Below are 16,141 nucleotides of genomic sequence, written 5' to 3'. Positions count from 1 at the left end.
CAGCAAGTAGGAATAAATTGCTAGATTGAAATAATACTTATACAATGTGCACCTTTTGATTCTTTGAGGAAACAATGTGCAGCACACTGAAGTATGGAGACATTTAGTGAGCAGTAATCTGGTGGAAACCAACCACAGCTGCTACAAAGCAACATGTCTGACACATATTTTATACAGATGGGATTTAAGGCTCTTTGAAGGGAGCTGGATCTTGAGGAGCCTTTCAAAACACTCACCCCCTTTTTTTTTATCTATTCAAAGTCAACCAGGGGTAACAATCACTGGTAGCAGTTACAAAAATAAGATTTGGTTCAGAATAATTCAAACCAAACATAAAAACAATAGTGGAATCATTCCACAAGATGGTGCCATAACAACATGCTTGTCTTCTGTGAGGTGTGCACCAAAAAGAAAGCTTCTCACCCACATGAAGCAAGTGCTTGGACTCTGTTGGTTTCTCTGTTTAGAAATACAAAAAGCCTTTCACATGATACTGAGGAGGCAGTCAGATCTTGATACCTCACTGGGAAACATACCATTCAGGGTAAAACAAGCTCACAGGCAAATTGGCCAAACACTAACAGTCACATTTTATATATGAGCCTGTCATCTCCACCTCAGTGCTGTTCACTGTTTGTCGAGACAGATCACATATTACATTTGTTATAGTTTTAATTTTGACTGAAAGTTAGTGTGACTGACCTGCTGGTCCTGAACTGGTGCCTGGAAGCTTCTGCACCAGATCCTTCCTGTTCATCTTCTCTAAACACTCTGGCACTTTAAATTCTCCACTGGACTCTTGATGAATTCACCTCCTTCAAGCTGAGAAAGATTTCTAGATCAGTCTAAATGTGTCTCCTCTCTTACTGCTGTTGTAATAATGCTGTTTGTCCTAAAAAAGTCCTGAATCAGATCTTCACAGATCACCTGCTCAGGTGATTCCCCGTCATCAGGAGGAACAGGTGTGTCTCTGACGACCTGAAAACACCATCGATCACTACTTTATCCTAGTGATCTGGACAGGTTAGCCTCGCTGGCAGAGGGAAAGAAAGAAGCAAACCTCAATAAAAGACTTCCTTCCTGATATATTTAGAACCACCAAACACAGTTTATAACCTGTTTGAAATCAATCTTTCTCACTTCAGTCTTATCACAAGTGATTCAGTGATTCTGTTGGACTTGATCCCACAGGCCAAGCACTAAATAAACTGGAGTACAAGGAATGAAGGTGCATAAATGTTAATATTTATTATCCACAGTGCAGATGATAAAATCACAATCCTATTCTTCCAAACAGAGTCAAATTATATTTACCATTAATACCTATTGCAGACGAACCTGATAGACTAGGAGTGAAAATGCCACTGCACATTTCACAGATGATTATAACAAAATGAAAGGAAGTTAGTCCGCTCTCATAAGATGCACCAATAGGTCTTTACGAGCCCTGCAAGGTCAAGCGGACTAACTGAAACAAATCCTACAAACCAAAAAGGAAGCAGGAGACAGTGAAGAGTCACTGTAAAAACACAATTAATGACTAAAAAACGGATTAAATACCCCCAAAGCAGAATAACGTAACATAATCTTTAATTCATGGAGTGTAAAACCTTCATTCAGAAACTGCAGTATTTTAAATGCATTGTCACAATCAAACCAAAACAAACAAGGAGAACTCAGAGGTTCCCAAAGTGTGGGCTGTTGCCCCCTGGTGGGCCGTGTAGGTACGGCAGGTGGGCTGCAAGAAGTAATTCACAACAAATCACTTTTCAAGGGTTAAAAGGTGGAGAGAACCATTGCCCTCCGGCTGCTCCCACCTTCTGGGTTGCTACTGCCGCCCTCTTGAACGCTGTCTCCGCCTTCTCAACCGCTGCTGTCGCCCTCTTGATCGCTGCCGCCTTCTTGATCACTTCCGCCTTCTTGTCGGCTGCTTCCTTGGCTGCCATGGCCACAGTCTCAGCCTCAGCCGCTTCTTCTGCATCTGCTTTCTTCATTGCAGCATCCTCCTCAGCCTCTGCCGCCTTCACAGCCGCCTCCTTGGCGGCTTCTCTCTTCGCGGCAGCCGCCTTCTCAGCTGCAGCCGCTTTCCTTGCCGCTGTTTTTGCTGCCGCAGTCGTCTTCTTAACTGCTTCCGCATTCAGCTTGAAGAAGACGATGCCGTTGCCACTGGTCTGAGTCAGAGTCCCTTCATGCACCAGGTTGGAGGTGACCGTGTTGATGTGGTTGTTGCTTGTAGCCACATCCACTCCTTTGGCGGCCAAAACCTGTTCAAGCGCTGGCTGTGAGAGCCCCCAACGCTCCCTGGACTCAGCCACAGCAGTGATGATCTGCTCCTGGAGGGTGGGAGCTTCTTGTCTGGGATGTGGAGCCCGAAGGTTGCTGGACGTTGTGGCTGCTGGAGCTTCATCTATTATCTCCACCTCAGTGCTGTCCACTGTGTTTGTCGAGACAGATCACATATTACAATTGTTATATTTTCAATTCTGACTGAAAATACAAATAAAATCAGTTGTGTGACTGACCTGCTGGTCCTGAACTGGTGCCTGGCAGCTTCTGCACCAGATCCTTCCTGTTCATCTTCTCTAAAATATTCTTGGTCACCTTCAGAGCTCCATCAGGTGTGTAGGCCTTCACCATCAGATCCACCGTTTCCCACATATTTTCCCTCAACAGTTGGCGCTCGTTGATGGTCTCATACTCATCCAGGGCATCAGACATCGTCAGAAACCACAGGAATTTCCTGAGTTCATCATCTCTTAAATCCTGCAGAAAACTGAAAAGCACCTCTGACCCCATCGTGGCTCCCTGCTGAAACCAGAAGGAAAAATGTGACACCAAACTATCAGAGAAAAGAACATCATCTACAAGACTCCAGAAAATACAGTGAACACAATCTACTATCTACTACTGCACCACTGGTGTTATAGGCCACATAAATATGAATCAAACAAAGTCCTGCTGCCACTGACGGGATGTGAAATCAACGGTGAGACATAATTTCCCCATAAATTATACACGTTAAAAAGACATGCTGGTTGTAACAACTGTGCAGATATTCTGATCACAGACAGTCTACAGGTCTGAACAGGTAAACTGTGGCTTCTTTTCCAGGAAGTTGGCTACAACTCTAATCTGTCTTTTCATCTGTGGAAACTAAATCAGAAGCCGTAACAACTTTGACTTACACTTCGGTCAACAGAGACGACTTCCAGAAGTCCACAAAAAGGGAAATAAAACAGTGAAAATGTCGTTCAAAGGTTCTTCCTGTTTATGAAGGACGAGCTGCAGTGAGCAACTGAGTAGAGAAAGAGAGGAGCCAATCAGCAGTGGATCCCTCCAGGCCAAACCCTAAACACTCCTTTATCCCAGTGATCTGGACAGATTATATAGAAGTTGGGCAGGCTGAATAGACAAAGAGAGATCAAGAGAGAGAGAGGAGCCAATCAGCAGTGGACACACCATCATCAGGAGGAACGGGTGTGGCTCTGACAACCTGAAATCACCACCGATTAGTCACTCCTTTATCCCAGTGATCTGGACAGGTTATATACAAGTTATGGTTTTGTTACTAGTGGTGAGCTGAAAAATATCGATCGATTGATACCATCATTGGTATCAGTATTGATCAATACTTGTGTGATGAGATTGATAGTGAAGTCGTGAATGTGGAGAAATGAAACTGAAACTTAACTCCTGTTAGATCATTAGTGGTTCATGTGGAAACACAGCAGGCTGCAAGATGGCGGAGAGGACGAGGAGTCAGAGCAGCAAACTAAACAGAGGGAGGAGGATCCGGCACTGAAACAGAGGCCTTTCAGCATCATTAAGAATATCCAGGTAGCTGATTTATAGAAGTGAAAGAGAGATTTAGTCATTTCCAGCATTAGTTAAGTTATTTTTCAAAGTGTAACTGGTGGTCATGTGTAATTTTAGCAGACTGATTAAATATAGACTATTCAGACATAGAAAAGTCATTGAAATAAGTCTAAATGAGTTTTACTGGAACTGAAAAAGATACCAAAATAAAGATGGGTCTGTTCGAGGACACCGACCTGTGATGGGTCACAGAACAGGAACCACAACAAACACAAAGGCTCTTTTAAGAGCCACAAACATCCTTTTAAAGAGCTGCGTTCATTTAAACTCCTGTACAAAACAGGGCCAGACTAAGAGTGGTTAAAAAAATCCTGTATGAAGCAGAACCCACAGAACAATGTTCCCTCGCCCGGGTTAGGGAATCCGGGGCCTCCTTCTGGAGCAAGACCTGGGAGGGGAGCCCACCGGCGAGCGTCTGGTGGCTGGGCCTGGATCCACAGGGCCCAGCGGGGCCAAGTCCGAAGGAATGACTTGGAACCGCAACCCTGTGCGCTCACCACCTGCAAGGGCCACTACAGGGGTTGGGTGCATGGAGAGCCGGGTGACAGGCCAAGGCGGGGTCCTGGGCATGTGGATCCCCGGCATCGTAGACTGGCTCTAGGAACATGGAACGTCACCTCTCTGGAGGGGAAGGAGCCGGAGCTGGTGCGGGAGGCTGAGCGCTACCAGCTAGATATAGTTGGGCTTTTCCTCCACGCACAGTGTCGGCTCTGGAACCAGACTCCCTCCTTTTCTGGAGATGCTCAGGGTGAGAGGCGGGTGTGGGGATACTCACAAGTCCCCGGCTGAGCACCGCTATGTTGGAGTTCTGCCCGGTGAACAAGAGGGTCGCCTTCATGCGACTACAGGTTGCTGGGGGGGAAGGCTCTGACTGTTGTATGCACTAAACGGCCATTCTGACAATCCGGCCTTCTTGGAGGATCTGGATGGGATCCTGGAAGGGGTTCCATCTTGGGACTCCATAGTTCTGCTGGGAGACTTCAGCACTCACGTGGGCAATGATGGAGAAACCTGGAGGGGAGTGATTGGGAGGAACGGCCTGCCTGATCTGAACCAGAGTGGTGCTTTGTTATTGGACTTCTATGCTAGGCATGGTTTGGCCACAACCAACACCATGTTCGAGCATAAGGTGGTTCACATAGTGTACATGGTACCAGACCACCTTAGGCCAAAGATCAATGATTGACCTTGTGGTCGTGTCACCAGATCTGTGGCCGTATGTCTTGGATACTTGGGTGAAGAGAGGTCAACTGATCACCACCTGGTGGTGAGTTGGATCAGATGGTGGGGGAGGCTGCTGGACATACCCGGTAGGCCCAAACGTGTCATGAGGATTTGCTGGGAACGTCTGGGGGAGGTCTTCAACTCCCACCTCTGGAAGAGCTTCTCGTACATCCTGGATGAAGTTGGGGACATGACATTCGAGTGGACCATGTTCAAAGCCTTCATTGCAGAGGTGACTGCTGAGAGCTGTGGCCAGAAGGTCGTCGGTGCAGCAACCCAAGAATGTCACAGGCAAATTAGCAAAACTCCAACACTAACAGGTACATTTTGGACATGTACTTCACATATGTTCTAAATCACTAATTCAGTGATTTTGTTGGACCTGACCCCACAGGCCAAGCATTAAATAAAATGGAGTCAAAGGAATGAAGGTGCATAAATGTTATTTATTATCCACAGTGTAGATCATAACATCACAATTCTATTCATCCAAACTGAGTCAAATTATATATACCATTAATACCTATTGCAGACGAACCTGATAGACTAGGAGTGAAAATGCCACTGCACATTTCACAGATGATTATAACAAAATGAAAGGAAGTTAGTCCGCTCTCATAAGATGCACCAACAGGTCTTTACGAGCCCTGCAAGGCCGAGCGGACTAACTGAAACAAATCCTACAAATTAAACCAAAAAGGAAGCAGGAGACAGTGAAGAGTCACTGTAAAAACACAATTAATGACTACATAACTGATTAAACACCCCCAAAGCAGAATGACATAATAAACATCCTTAAAAACCACATAGCTGCTACACTGGCACCTCCGCAGCAGGAAATCAATCCCCCCCATAAAAACTGTGAGGCCAAACACAAATCATAGCTGAGACCTCGTGTCTCTCTGGCCTCACACAATCATCGTCACCTGCCCACTTACCTGACTTGCTTTATTGCTTCCTGCCCCAATCAGAGGCAGCAGAGGACCAACAGGTGCTACTGGTTACAAGTAGATCTAATGAAGATATTAATATTCATGGATTTTTTCTGTAAATTCAAATCTTGTCTTTTTTGTGGATACTGATGTTTTAAAGATCTTTACTCTTTACAGCCAGTTTACATCTCAGTTCATTTATATATATTTACCACATTAATTATACTGCACTGCTTTGGATTCCCTCACCATGATTCTTCTTTGTATTTAATCTGCTGGAAGAGCCTGAGAATTTTACTTGTTGTGTAAAGGAAAGAAAAACAGAAAAACTTCAATCATCAGTATAAAATCCTTGTTCAGGAACAGCAGTATGCAGGTGGGGAAGTTTGAAATTATCAGCAAACAAAGACATGGAGGGTGTAGAAGGCAGAGAGAGCCGTCTCCCTGCGGCTGCTGCCGCCTTCTCGGCTGCTGCTTTCTTTGTTGCCGCCACCCTCTCGGCCGCTGCTGCCTTCTCAGCCGCCTTCTCAGCCGCTGCTTTCTTCGTTGCGGCCACCTTCTCAGCTGCTTCCGCCTTCTTGGCCACTGCTGCCATCTCAGCAATTGCTTTATTTGCTGCCATGGCCGCCGTCTTGGCCACTGCTGCCTTCTTGGCGGCTGCTTCCTTCGCTTCAGCTGCTTTTTCGGCCGCCTTCTCGGCCGCTGCCACCTTCCCGACTGCTACCGCCACCTTGGCCACTGACGCCTTCTCAGCCGCTGCTTTCTTCGCTGCAGCAGCTGCCTTCACTGCCTCTGCAGCCATCTTGGCCGCTAGCATCATCTCAGCCGTTGCTTTCTTCGCTGCCTCCATGGCTGCAGGCTTCTTCACTATAGCGGGATCTTTCTTGGCGGCTTTGGGCTCCTTCTTGGGCAGCTTGAAGGAGCCGGAGGCCCCGATACCTTTGGACTGAGTCAGAGTCCCATCACGCATGTGTTTTAAGATGACGATGTTGATGTGCTTGTTGCTTTTGGCCACATCCACTCCTTTGGTGGCCAAAACCTTTTTGAGCGCCGGCTGTGAGAGCCCCTTACGCTCCTTGGACTCAGCCACAGCAGCGATGATCTGCTCCTCAAGGGTGGGAGCTTCCTGTCTGGAAAGTGGAGCCTGAAGGTTTCTGGACGTTGTGGCTGCTGGAGCTTCATCTCTCATCTCCACCTCAGTGCTGTCCGCTGTGTTTGTTGAGACAGATTACATATTACAATTGTTATATTTTCAATTCTGACTGAAAATACAAATAAAATCAGAAGTGTGACTGACCTGCTGGTCCTGAACTGGTGCCTGGCAGCTTCTGCACCAGATCGTTCCTGTTTATCTTCTCTAAAACCTTCTTGGTCACCTTCAGAGCTCCATCAAGTGTGTAGGCCTTCACCATCAGATCCACCGTGTCCCACCTCTGTGCCCTCAACAGCTGGCACTCGTTGATGGGCTGGTAGTCATCCAGGGCATCAGGCATCTTCAGATACCACTGAAATTCCATGAGTTCATCGTCTCTTAAACCCTGGAGAACTCTTAAAAGCACCATTGGCCCCATCGTGGCTCCCTGCTGAAACCAGAAGGAAAAATGTGACACCAAACTATCAGAGCAGCAACAGAAGCTCTGATCGACACCAGAGCAGGTTTTAGCTCTGGAAATAGTTGCTGAGTTCAAACCAGCTCATCACACATTAAAGTCTCCTCACAGAGTGACTCAGCCGCTCTGATTAGCTCTGCTGTCCTTGTACCTGCTCTTTAAAACTACAGTACAACTAGTTGCACAGGTCTGACTTGGCTGTATTCTAACAATATTTTCATTTTTAAAACTCATCTAAAAATCATCTACAATACTCCAGAAAATACAGTGAACACAATCTACTATCTACTACTGCACCACTGGTGTTATAGGACACATAAATATGAATCAAACAAAGTCCTGCTGCCACTGACGGGATGAGAAATCAACAGTGAGACATAATTTCCCCATAAATTATACACGTTAACAAGACATGTTGGTTGTAACAACTGTGCAGATATTCTGATCACAGGTAGACTGTGGTTTCTTTTCCAGGAAGTTGGATACAACTCTAATCTCTCTTTTCATCTGTGGAAACTAAATCAGAAGCCGTAACAGGAACAGAAGAACTTTGACTTACACTTCGATCGACAGAGACAACTTCCAGAAGTCCGAAAGGGAAATAAAACAGTGAAAATATTAGGATGAGCTGCAGTGAGCGACTGGCTCCTCTCTCTCTCTCTCTCTCTTTCTACTCAATCAGCAGTGGATCCCTCCAGGTCAAACCCTAAACACTCCTGTATCCCAGTGATCTGGACAGATTATATAGCCGTAACAGGAACAGAAGAACTTTGACTTACACTTCGATCGACAGAGACAACTTCCAGAAGTCCAAAGGGGAAATAAAACAGTGAAAATGTCACGAAAGGTTCTTCCTGTTTATGAAGGATGAGCTGCAGTGAGCGACTGAGTAGAGAGAGAGAGAGAGAGAGCCAATCAGCAGTGGATCCCTCCAGGCCAAACCCTAAACACTCCTGTATCCCAGTGATCTGGACAGGTTATATACAAGTTATGGTTTTTTACTAGTGGTGAGCCGATCTATGAAAACTATCGATCCATTGATACCATCGCTGGTATCGGTATTGATGAATACTTGTGTGATGAGATTGATAGTTAAGTTGTGAATGTGGAGAAATGAAACTGAAACTTAACTCCTGTTGCATCATAGTGGTTCATGTGGAAACACAGCAGCTCCTCCTCCTCAGGGGAAATATGAATGTGGCTGAACATGACAACCTTTTAAATGTCATTCAAATTTACATATTGATGATGCATTCACTTTAAGTTATCAAGCATTGATCTCTCCTGCACTAAAGTAAACAGTATCAGTAATATTAGCATTTCATTTGTCAAATATCACTACTTTCCTTCAAAATAAAATGCTGACATTACAGACTGCATGGTTTTATACTGGACTGGCAGTGAGATTCAAAAATGTGGTTTTAATGGTTAAAAAAAAGAAAATATACTAATGCAGTCAAATCAATCTTTGACACATCCAAGACTCTGATCACCACCAAAGGCCCATCACCTACCATTTATTAGGTGGGAAATAGTTCTTTTTAAATAAATAATACAAATAATTAAACTGCCGTATAAAAGGGTAGTAGTAGTGGCCCTGCTGTGATCAGGTCACAGCCACTAGTCAAACCAGTTTATTGGACCAGATCCAAAACCTTGTGTACCTACCAGTTAATTCCAGGGTGAGCAGGTGAAGATCACAGGTGTGCTGCTCACTGGTACAGTCACAGGCTTCTGGAAACTATGAATAAAACAGCATGTTATATTCACACACACACACATTGATTCAATATACCATTAACAGGGTTTATCCAGGGACTGTTTCAGTAGAAGAGCAGCCATTTAAGATAAAATTCACAAATTCTCAATCATTAAATGATCAATAAAATTCACAAACTTTAACTCGACAATAAGTGCATTTTTAAAATTCCATTCCACTAAAAAACTAAGATTTTATGGTCAATACCATCTGCTCATCCTCCAAAATAAAAGCCCAGCCCAGCCCTGCAGTGGGAAGGCCGCTCATGATGCCATGAAACAGCAGGTGCTGCTCTTTACCAGCCGGAAGTTGGCTCTTAAAAGAGCCGTTGTTTCCGGAGCCCATGCACGCTGCTCCGCCCCGGGACCACCGAGGGTGTGATCCTCACTTTCTCTTTCTCCGCTTCCGCCTCGGCTGAGGCTGAAGCTGAGGCTGAAGCTGAGGCTCCCTGCTGAGCTGGGTGACGGCCTCCGGGAGGAGCGGTCCGAACAGTCCGTCGGGGCTGATGGGGCCGTTCATCAGGTGCTCCCGGACGGACTCGGGCAGCTGACTCGGGAGCCACATGTTGCGCTGGATCACCGTCGACCAGGCCATGATGCGGGACTGGGCAACCACCGCCGCCGTGGAGAGGGTCAAAATGGCCGACATGTCATTCCTGAACTCGCTGTCCACAGCGGGGGGAAGAGCTCCGGGCTGTGCGGCGGCAGCAGACCCGGAGGAAGCCAGCAGGGTGATGTTGTTCAGAGCCGCCACGGACTGAGCGGCGCACTGATGGATCCGGTCCGTCAGGCGGGCTGTGGTCTGGTCCCGCGGAGAGGGAGGAGTCGGCTTCCTGTTCCCGAAGAAACACGCCCTCGGCAGCAGGATGGAGGCCAGGCTCGGCTCCAGCGGCGGCGCGGAGGGGAAGCCGTGCTCCGTCAGGCCCTCCACCTTGGTGAAGGGGACGTAACGGGACACCGGTGCTTTCAGTTTCCCAGGCTCTTTAGTGGCTTCCTCCAGGAATGGCCGAAGCTCTGGGTAAAATGGCCACACCGGTGCCCGCCCGTTCCCCTGCGCCACCTGCTGGCAAATCCCCCCCATCACCGACAGGGGGATGGGGGCGGGAGGCTCCGCCGGCATGGGGATCCCCTTCCGCTCTGCCGCCCTCTCAATGATGGCCCGCAGGTCCCGAAGAGCTGCGGTGGTCTGGCGCTGAGGAGGCGGAGCCTGGAGATCGGCCTCACGCTTCAGGCCTCCCACTGGGGAGGAGGGAGCGCGAGTGAAGAAGTCCTGGATGGCGGGAGCGGAGTCAGGGGACACCTGCCCGGCACCACGGGTGTGTCCAGCGGCGGGGTACCCAGGAGCGGCCCGCCGCTGCCTCTCTCCTGCCGGCAGGAGGGCGCAGTGCAGGCAGGTGGCCTGGGGGGTGACGGCCAGCGCCGCGTGCTGGGGGCCGAGGCAGAGCTCACAGCGGGGGTGGCGGTCCGACGGCAGGATGTAGCTGGTCTGGCAGGACGGGCAGAGGCGGATCCCGCTGGACGGTTGAAGCGTGGAAGACATGTTGTTGCTCTTCAATACTGCTGAATACTGAAGAAACAGAGGGGCAGGTGTCAGCTCACACAGGTATTTATAGCTCTCATGCGGACCGGGAAGGGCACGTGCACGGTACAAGGGCGCGAAAGACATCTTCAAAACTGCGCATGCGCGAGGATTAAAGCCCAATTAAAGGGCAAAGCCTTAATGAAACAGGTGTGGTGTCACCTGAAGGTGCTGCTCTGATCTCCACCTCACTCTGACTGTTGCTCATCATTTATCCTCAGATGGAAAATGACTTTGTTTTAAAGATGATGGTGATTTATTCTTTTAACATGAGAAATAAAAAATTTACTGTCACATTATCATTAAATATTTTTAGCTTTTTATTAGGTGTAAAATGTAATCCAGAAACTATACAGAAAATTATATGAATTTATGGTCCAAAAACTAATCATTCTCCAGAATGATTTTACAGTTTCAGATTAAAAATGGTTTTATCATTAATGGTTTTATCCCAGCATCTACACGGATGGAGGAACGGTTCCCAGTGCGTCTCTCCAGAGGAACCACCACACTACTGGCTGACATCATGCCCAGCTGAGTGCCTCCAGCCTGGCCGGGGACAGCCAGACACTCTGTGAGGGGAGATCGGAGCTCTTTATGCCAGTTCATGGCGAAGCCCAGTAGAGACAGGTGCTCCTCGAGCTCCGCTGTGTGAAGCGCCACACTCTCTCTGGAGGACGTCACCACGATCAGGTCGTCCAGGTAAAACAGGACCCTGATAAGGCGGCTCCACAGCCGTTTCTACACACCTGGAAAACGTGTGTGCAGCCGGAGAGGCAACCGAATGTACTGAAACTGGGCGTTGCTCAGGGCACGTGAAACGGTCTCTTAATGATTTTGTTGAAGACCGTCTTCTTTGGTACCAGGAAGTAACAGGAGTAATACCCCTCGCTCTCTGGAGACGGCTCCCTTCTCCAGTAGTTCTGCCGTCAGAGCGGCTGTGACTGTCTCCAGCACCCCGTTGGATGTTGGAGGGCTGGTGAACTGCAGCGTGTAGCCGTTCCTTATTAACTTTGTCATCCACTCGTCCACTGATAACAAGGTTATCAAGGTAACAAGGCCCACAGCGGGCATGCACAGGCTCTGTGGACATCACAGACAGCCAGAGGAGAGCCGGTGGTCTGGCCGACAACCGTGGGAGGGTGGAGGCTGCATGTCAGTGAAACCCTCATCTCCTGACATGGAGTCGTGCCAGGGAGTGAAGCCCTCACTAACCTGCACCGCTGGGTGGGAAGAGGGGACGAGTGTGAGGGCGGCCAGGTGAGGTGAACTCTCATGAAGCCGCTCGTGACGCTATGAGACGGTGATTCTACCGCCAGCAGAGACACCCAGTATGGGGAACATGAGCCACATCAGCTGCAAACATCTCACTGGAGAAGGAGACAGACTGAGTGTGAGGGAGCTGCTCTCTATCAGCCGGTTGGTGGCTCAGCTTTTAAAAGCCACCAACCGGCTGAGTCCGGAGAAGAGCTCATGTTCCCTGCATCCCATCATTGGCCGACACGGCTGTTTGCGTGGGGGCTCTGAGGGCGGGTTGGCTGTGTGGCGTCTCTTCCGGTGTCAGGAGCGCCGAGGACGCTGAGACAGGCTCCAGGAGACCATCAGGCCCTCCTGGATGGACTCTGACAGCTGTGACATGTTGAGTCGGAGCGGCGCACTGGTGGGCTCGTTGGTGGTCATTCAGGCGGGCGGTGGCCTGGTCCTCTGCACCAGGAGGAGTGGGTTTCCTGCTGCCAAAGAAGGTGCTTTTGGGCAGCAAGATGGACACCAGACTGAGCTCCAGCAGCGAAGCCTCAACCTTAGTGAAGGGGACTTGGCGGGATACCGGGGCCTTTAATTTCCCAGGAAGAATGGCCACACCAGCACCCGTTTGGCTCCTGCTCCGGTTGGTCCATGTCTCGGTCCGGGAAGCTTTGCTGGCGCGGGGACTTTCTTTCCATCTGCCGCTGACCTGATGATAACTGGGAGGTTGCGGTGGAGAGCTCCGGTGGGCAGGTGCTCGGTGGTTACCAGAAGATCTGGAGGTGGAGCCCAGAACTCATCCTCGCACTCCGTGGCTCCCACTGGGGAGGAGGGATCAGGTCCCACAGGTCTTATAAACCTCTCATGTGGACCTGGTTGGGGCCCGTGCTCGGCACAAGGGCCGATACAACCAGTAGATACAACAGAAACACTAACAGAGCAACATGTCTGATAATGATTATGAAGTTTAAATAAACGTTTGTGTTTTTATATAAAGGTTTAAATATTTGTTTTCACTACATACAACAGCACAGTGTCTAGAGCGGACACATTCAAGTTTCTGGGCTCCACAGTCTCTCTGGACCTGAAGTGGACTCCCCACATAGACTCTGTCTGTGAAAAGGCCCAGCAGAGGTTGTACTTCCTGCTACAGCTCAGGAAGTTTAACCTGCCGCAGGAGCTGCTGATCACCTTCTACTCCGCCATCATCCAGTCTGTTCTCTGCACTTCTATCACGGTCTTCTATCCTCACACCCTGCACAGAAACTCTTTAAACTCCTCCCGTCCGGTAGGCGCTACAGAGCACCGTACACCAAAACCACCAGACACAGAGACAGTTTCTTCCTCCAGGTCGTCCCAAACTGCACATTTGCAATATATCTGCACCACACCTGCCTCCAATGTATAAACTGCTATTTATGTGTATTTACACTACTCACTAAAAGTTAGGGATGTTCGACTTTCAGGTGAAATATATGGAAAATGTAAAAAGTGAATGCTACAGTGATACACAACAAAACATGTTCAGTGTCTCAATAAATTGGGACGTGGCCAAAGGACGTCCACTCCTCTCCTTTCTGTGACTCTTCCAGTCTCTGTATCACTGTTCCAACCTCCTGATGACACTCTGTGACCCTCTAAGCTCAGTGAACACCTCCGTCTGAGGACTTCCTGTTTGAAGCCTCCAGTGTTGAGGTGCTGCTGATCAACTGTTAGGTGTCGTCTTGGTCTCATGATGTCAGAATGTGAACAGCAGGATGAGGAGGACTGTTTAAATACCAATTCTAACTGAAGCAGGAAATGTATTGGTGGATTCATGGATCAAACCTGTTGTGAATGTTGCTGTTAAGCTTCTTGTTAGAGAACAGCAGCTGGTGCAGAAAGTACTGAGACACTGAACAGTTGGACATGTGCATTCAAAGGTTTAGAGAAGGTCACATTAAGTTCACCTGGAAAGGTTAGAATGCATTTTAGGTTCATCCTGAAACTTCACCTGAAAGCTGAATATCCCTAACTTTTAGTGAGTAGTGTGTGTTTTTCATATTCTTATTCTACTTTGTTTCTTAAAGTTCAGTTCTTCACTTTCCTCCTCGTCACTCATCAGCTGACAGGAACAGTTTCATTTAAACCAATCAGAGCACTGCTTTCTCTCTGTTCACCTTTGATCCTGCAGTCGTGACACACACACACACACACACACACACACACCCTCTTCACCTCCACTCTTCATTCAGCTCATTCACTCTCATCCATTTAGTCTCATCATCATCATCTCACCCACATCTACTTTAAATGATCAGATATTGAAACCAAAATCTTCACTGATTGAAATTAGCTCATAACTAATTAAACATTAAACAGTTTAGTTCTAATCAAAGTTAATAAACAGGACAAAGGAGCTGAATGTGGACTTTTAAACATCCAAAGCTGTTTTAGTAAAATGATCTGGTATCAGACCATCATATAGATTTACTGTCTGACTGAACCCTGGCTGCTCCATGAAGGCCTCCATGTTGGCCTTAATGAAGCCCTGCAGCCATCTTTAACCATCTTGAGCCACAAACTTCATCACAATTAGCAAAATCATCAAAAACTCAGTTTTGTTTTATGCACAGCAGTCAGTTAGCAGGACCACCAGCAGCTCAAACACTAATCAATGTCAACACCCTAAAATAAGCACTGATGTCTGTATTCAGCCGCTCACACTAATAAATACAGAATGGAAATACTAGTTTAATGTGTCTACACACACTCATCTGAAGACTGCAGGTATTTAAATGGTCAATACCATCTGCTCATCCTCCAAAATAAAAGCCCAGCATCCCGTTCACTGCATGTCAGACACATATTGATCCACTAAACTGCCTGCAGCATCATCATATTTACAGTCCCAGCTTTTAACTGAGTAACTAAATTACAACTGACTCCGTTTAGTTCAGTTTCTACCACGGAACAAATAATTAGGACATTTAACAGGACAGCAGCTCTTTCCTGCAGCAGTGGGCGGCCCTGAAAAGGGCCTTTGTGTTGCTGGATGTCAGCAGCTTTACTTGGAGCTGGTGTACTTGGTGACAGCCTTGGTGCCCTCAGACACGGCGTGCTTGGCCAGCTCACCGGGCAGCAGCAGGCGGACGGCGGTCTGGATCTCCCTGGAGGTGATGGTGGAGCGCTTGTTGTAGTGAGCCAGACGGGAGGCCTCACCGGCGATGCGCTCGAAGATGTCGCTGACGAACGAGTTCATGATCAGCATGGCCTTGGAGGAGATACCGGTGTCCGGGTGCACCTGCTTCAGCACCTTGTACACGTAGATGGCGTAGCTCTCCTTCCTGGTCCTCCTCTTCTTCTTGCCGGTCTTGGTCACCTTGGACACGGCCTTCTTGGAGCCTTTCTTCGGGGCTTTCACGGTCTCAGGCATGTTTCCCTTTCGTTGTAGAAGCGAGTGGAATAAAGCGTAAATAAAATGAACCCTCAATATGTATCTACTCGATTTAAATGAGACTGTGCTGTTGCTCGCACAGGATTGGTTGTCTTCTAAACGAGACTGAGCATGCGCAACATATGCGGCCGTCAAACCGGAAGTGAAGGAGGCGCAAGTCCGGACTCTGGAGGACGCAGGGCGGCAGTGGACGTGATGACGTCACCACCTCAGTCCTTATTCTTATTCTGTATTGAAACATACATTTAATAATAATAATAAAACGAAATATAACAACTCTGCCTCTTTTGTTTCTATTTTAAAAACCACACTAATATTCAAAGATATTGATATGTGTGATAAAGATATTGCCAGAAGAAAAAAGAAAGATGAGGAGGAGGATGGAGAGGTTAGCGCGTCTCGCTAACTTTGTACGTTTGTCCAATTATTACACTGAACTGTTGGATCACATTGATCTGTTATGACAGGTGTTTCCATTATTTTG

The 16,141-nt window shown here is 47.8% G+C and overlaps 3 protein-coding genes across 7 annotated transcripts; all 3 read right to left on the bottom strand.

Annotated features, from left to right (window-relative positions):
- Positions 1-1,223: 1,223 nt before the first annotated feature.
- LOC139221901 (histone H1-like) lies at positions 1,224-3,312 on the bottom strand. Of its 2 annotated transcripts, none has more exons than XM_070853851.1 (3): positions 3,186-3,312; positions 2,523-2,808; positions 1,224-2,434 (listed from the first exon to the last, which is right to left on the bottom strand). In XM_070853851.1, the coding sequence occupies exons 2-3, from the start codon at positions 2,794-2,796 to the stop codon at positions 1,770-1,772; spliced, it is 939 nt and encodes a 312-aa protein (XP_070709952.1). In that variant the 5' UTR covers positions 2,797-2,808; positions 3,186-3,312; the 3' UTR covers positions 1,224-1,769. The 2 variants fall into 2 exon arrangements, with proteins under 2 accessions (XP_070709952.1, XP_070709953.1); XM_070853852.1 differs by having other exon boundaries at positions 2,523-2,805; positions 3,186-3,261.
- Positions 3,313-5,526: 2,214 nt separating this feature from the next.
- Positions 5,527-8,519, bottom strand: LOC139221899 (histone H1A-like). Of its 4 annotated transcripts, none has more exons than XM_070853849.1 (3): positions 8,422-8,519; positions 7,330-7,612; positions 5,527-7,241 (listed from the first exon to the last, which is right to left on the bottom strand). In XM_070853849.1, the coding sequence occupies exons 2-3, from the start codon at positions 7,601-7,603 to the stop codon at positions 6,364-6,366; spliced, it is 1,152 nt and encodes a 383-aa protein (XP_070709950.1). In that variant the 5' UTR covers positions 7,604-7,612; positions 8,422-8,519; the 3' UTR covers positions 5,527-6,363. The 4 variants fall into 4 exon arrangements, with proteins under 4 accessions (XP_070709950.1, XP_070709948.1, XP_070709951.1 ...); XM_070853847.1 differs by lacking the exon at positions 8,422-8,519 and adding an exon at positions 8,202-8,260 and having other exon boundaries at positions 7,330-7,615; XM_070853850.1 differs by lacking the exon at positions 8,422-8,519 and adding an exon at positions 8,202-8,251.
- A 6,736-nt stretch (positions 8,520-15,255) lies between these two features.
- LOC139221763 (histone H2B 1/2-like) lies at positions 15,256-15,645 on the bottom strand. Its single transcript, XM_070853700.1, has one exon. The coding sequence runs from the start codon at positions 15,634-15,636 to the stop codon at positions 15,268-15,270; it is 369 nt and encodes a 122-aa protein (XP_070709801.1). The 5' UTR covers positions 15,637-15,645; the 3' UTR covers positions 15,256-15,267.
- Between the last annotated feature and the right edge of the window lie 496 nt (positions 15,646-16,141).

Source organism: Pempheris klunzingeri, chromosome 22 (assembly GCF_042242105.1).
Source record: "Pempheris klunzingeri isolate RE-2024b chromosome 22, fPemKlu1.hap1, whole genome shotgun sequence".
NCBI classification, from domain to species: Eukaryota; Metazoa; Chordata; class Actinopteri; order Acropomatiformes; family Pempheridae; genus Pempheris; species Pempheris klunzingeri.
Note: the sequence above shows the minus strand (reverse complement) of the source record. Positions and strands in the feature narration are given on the sequence as shown.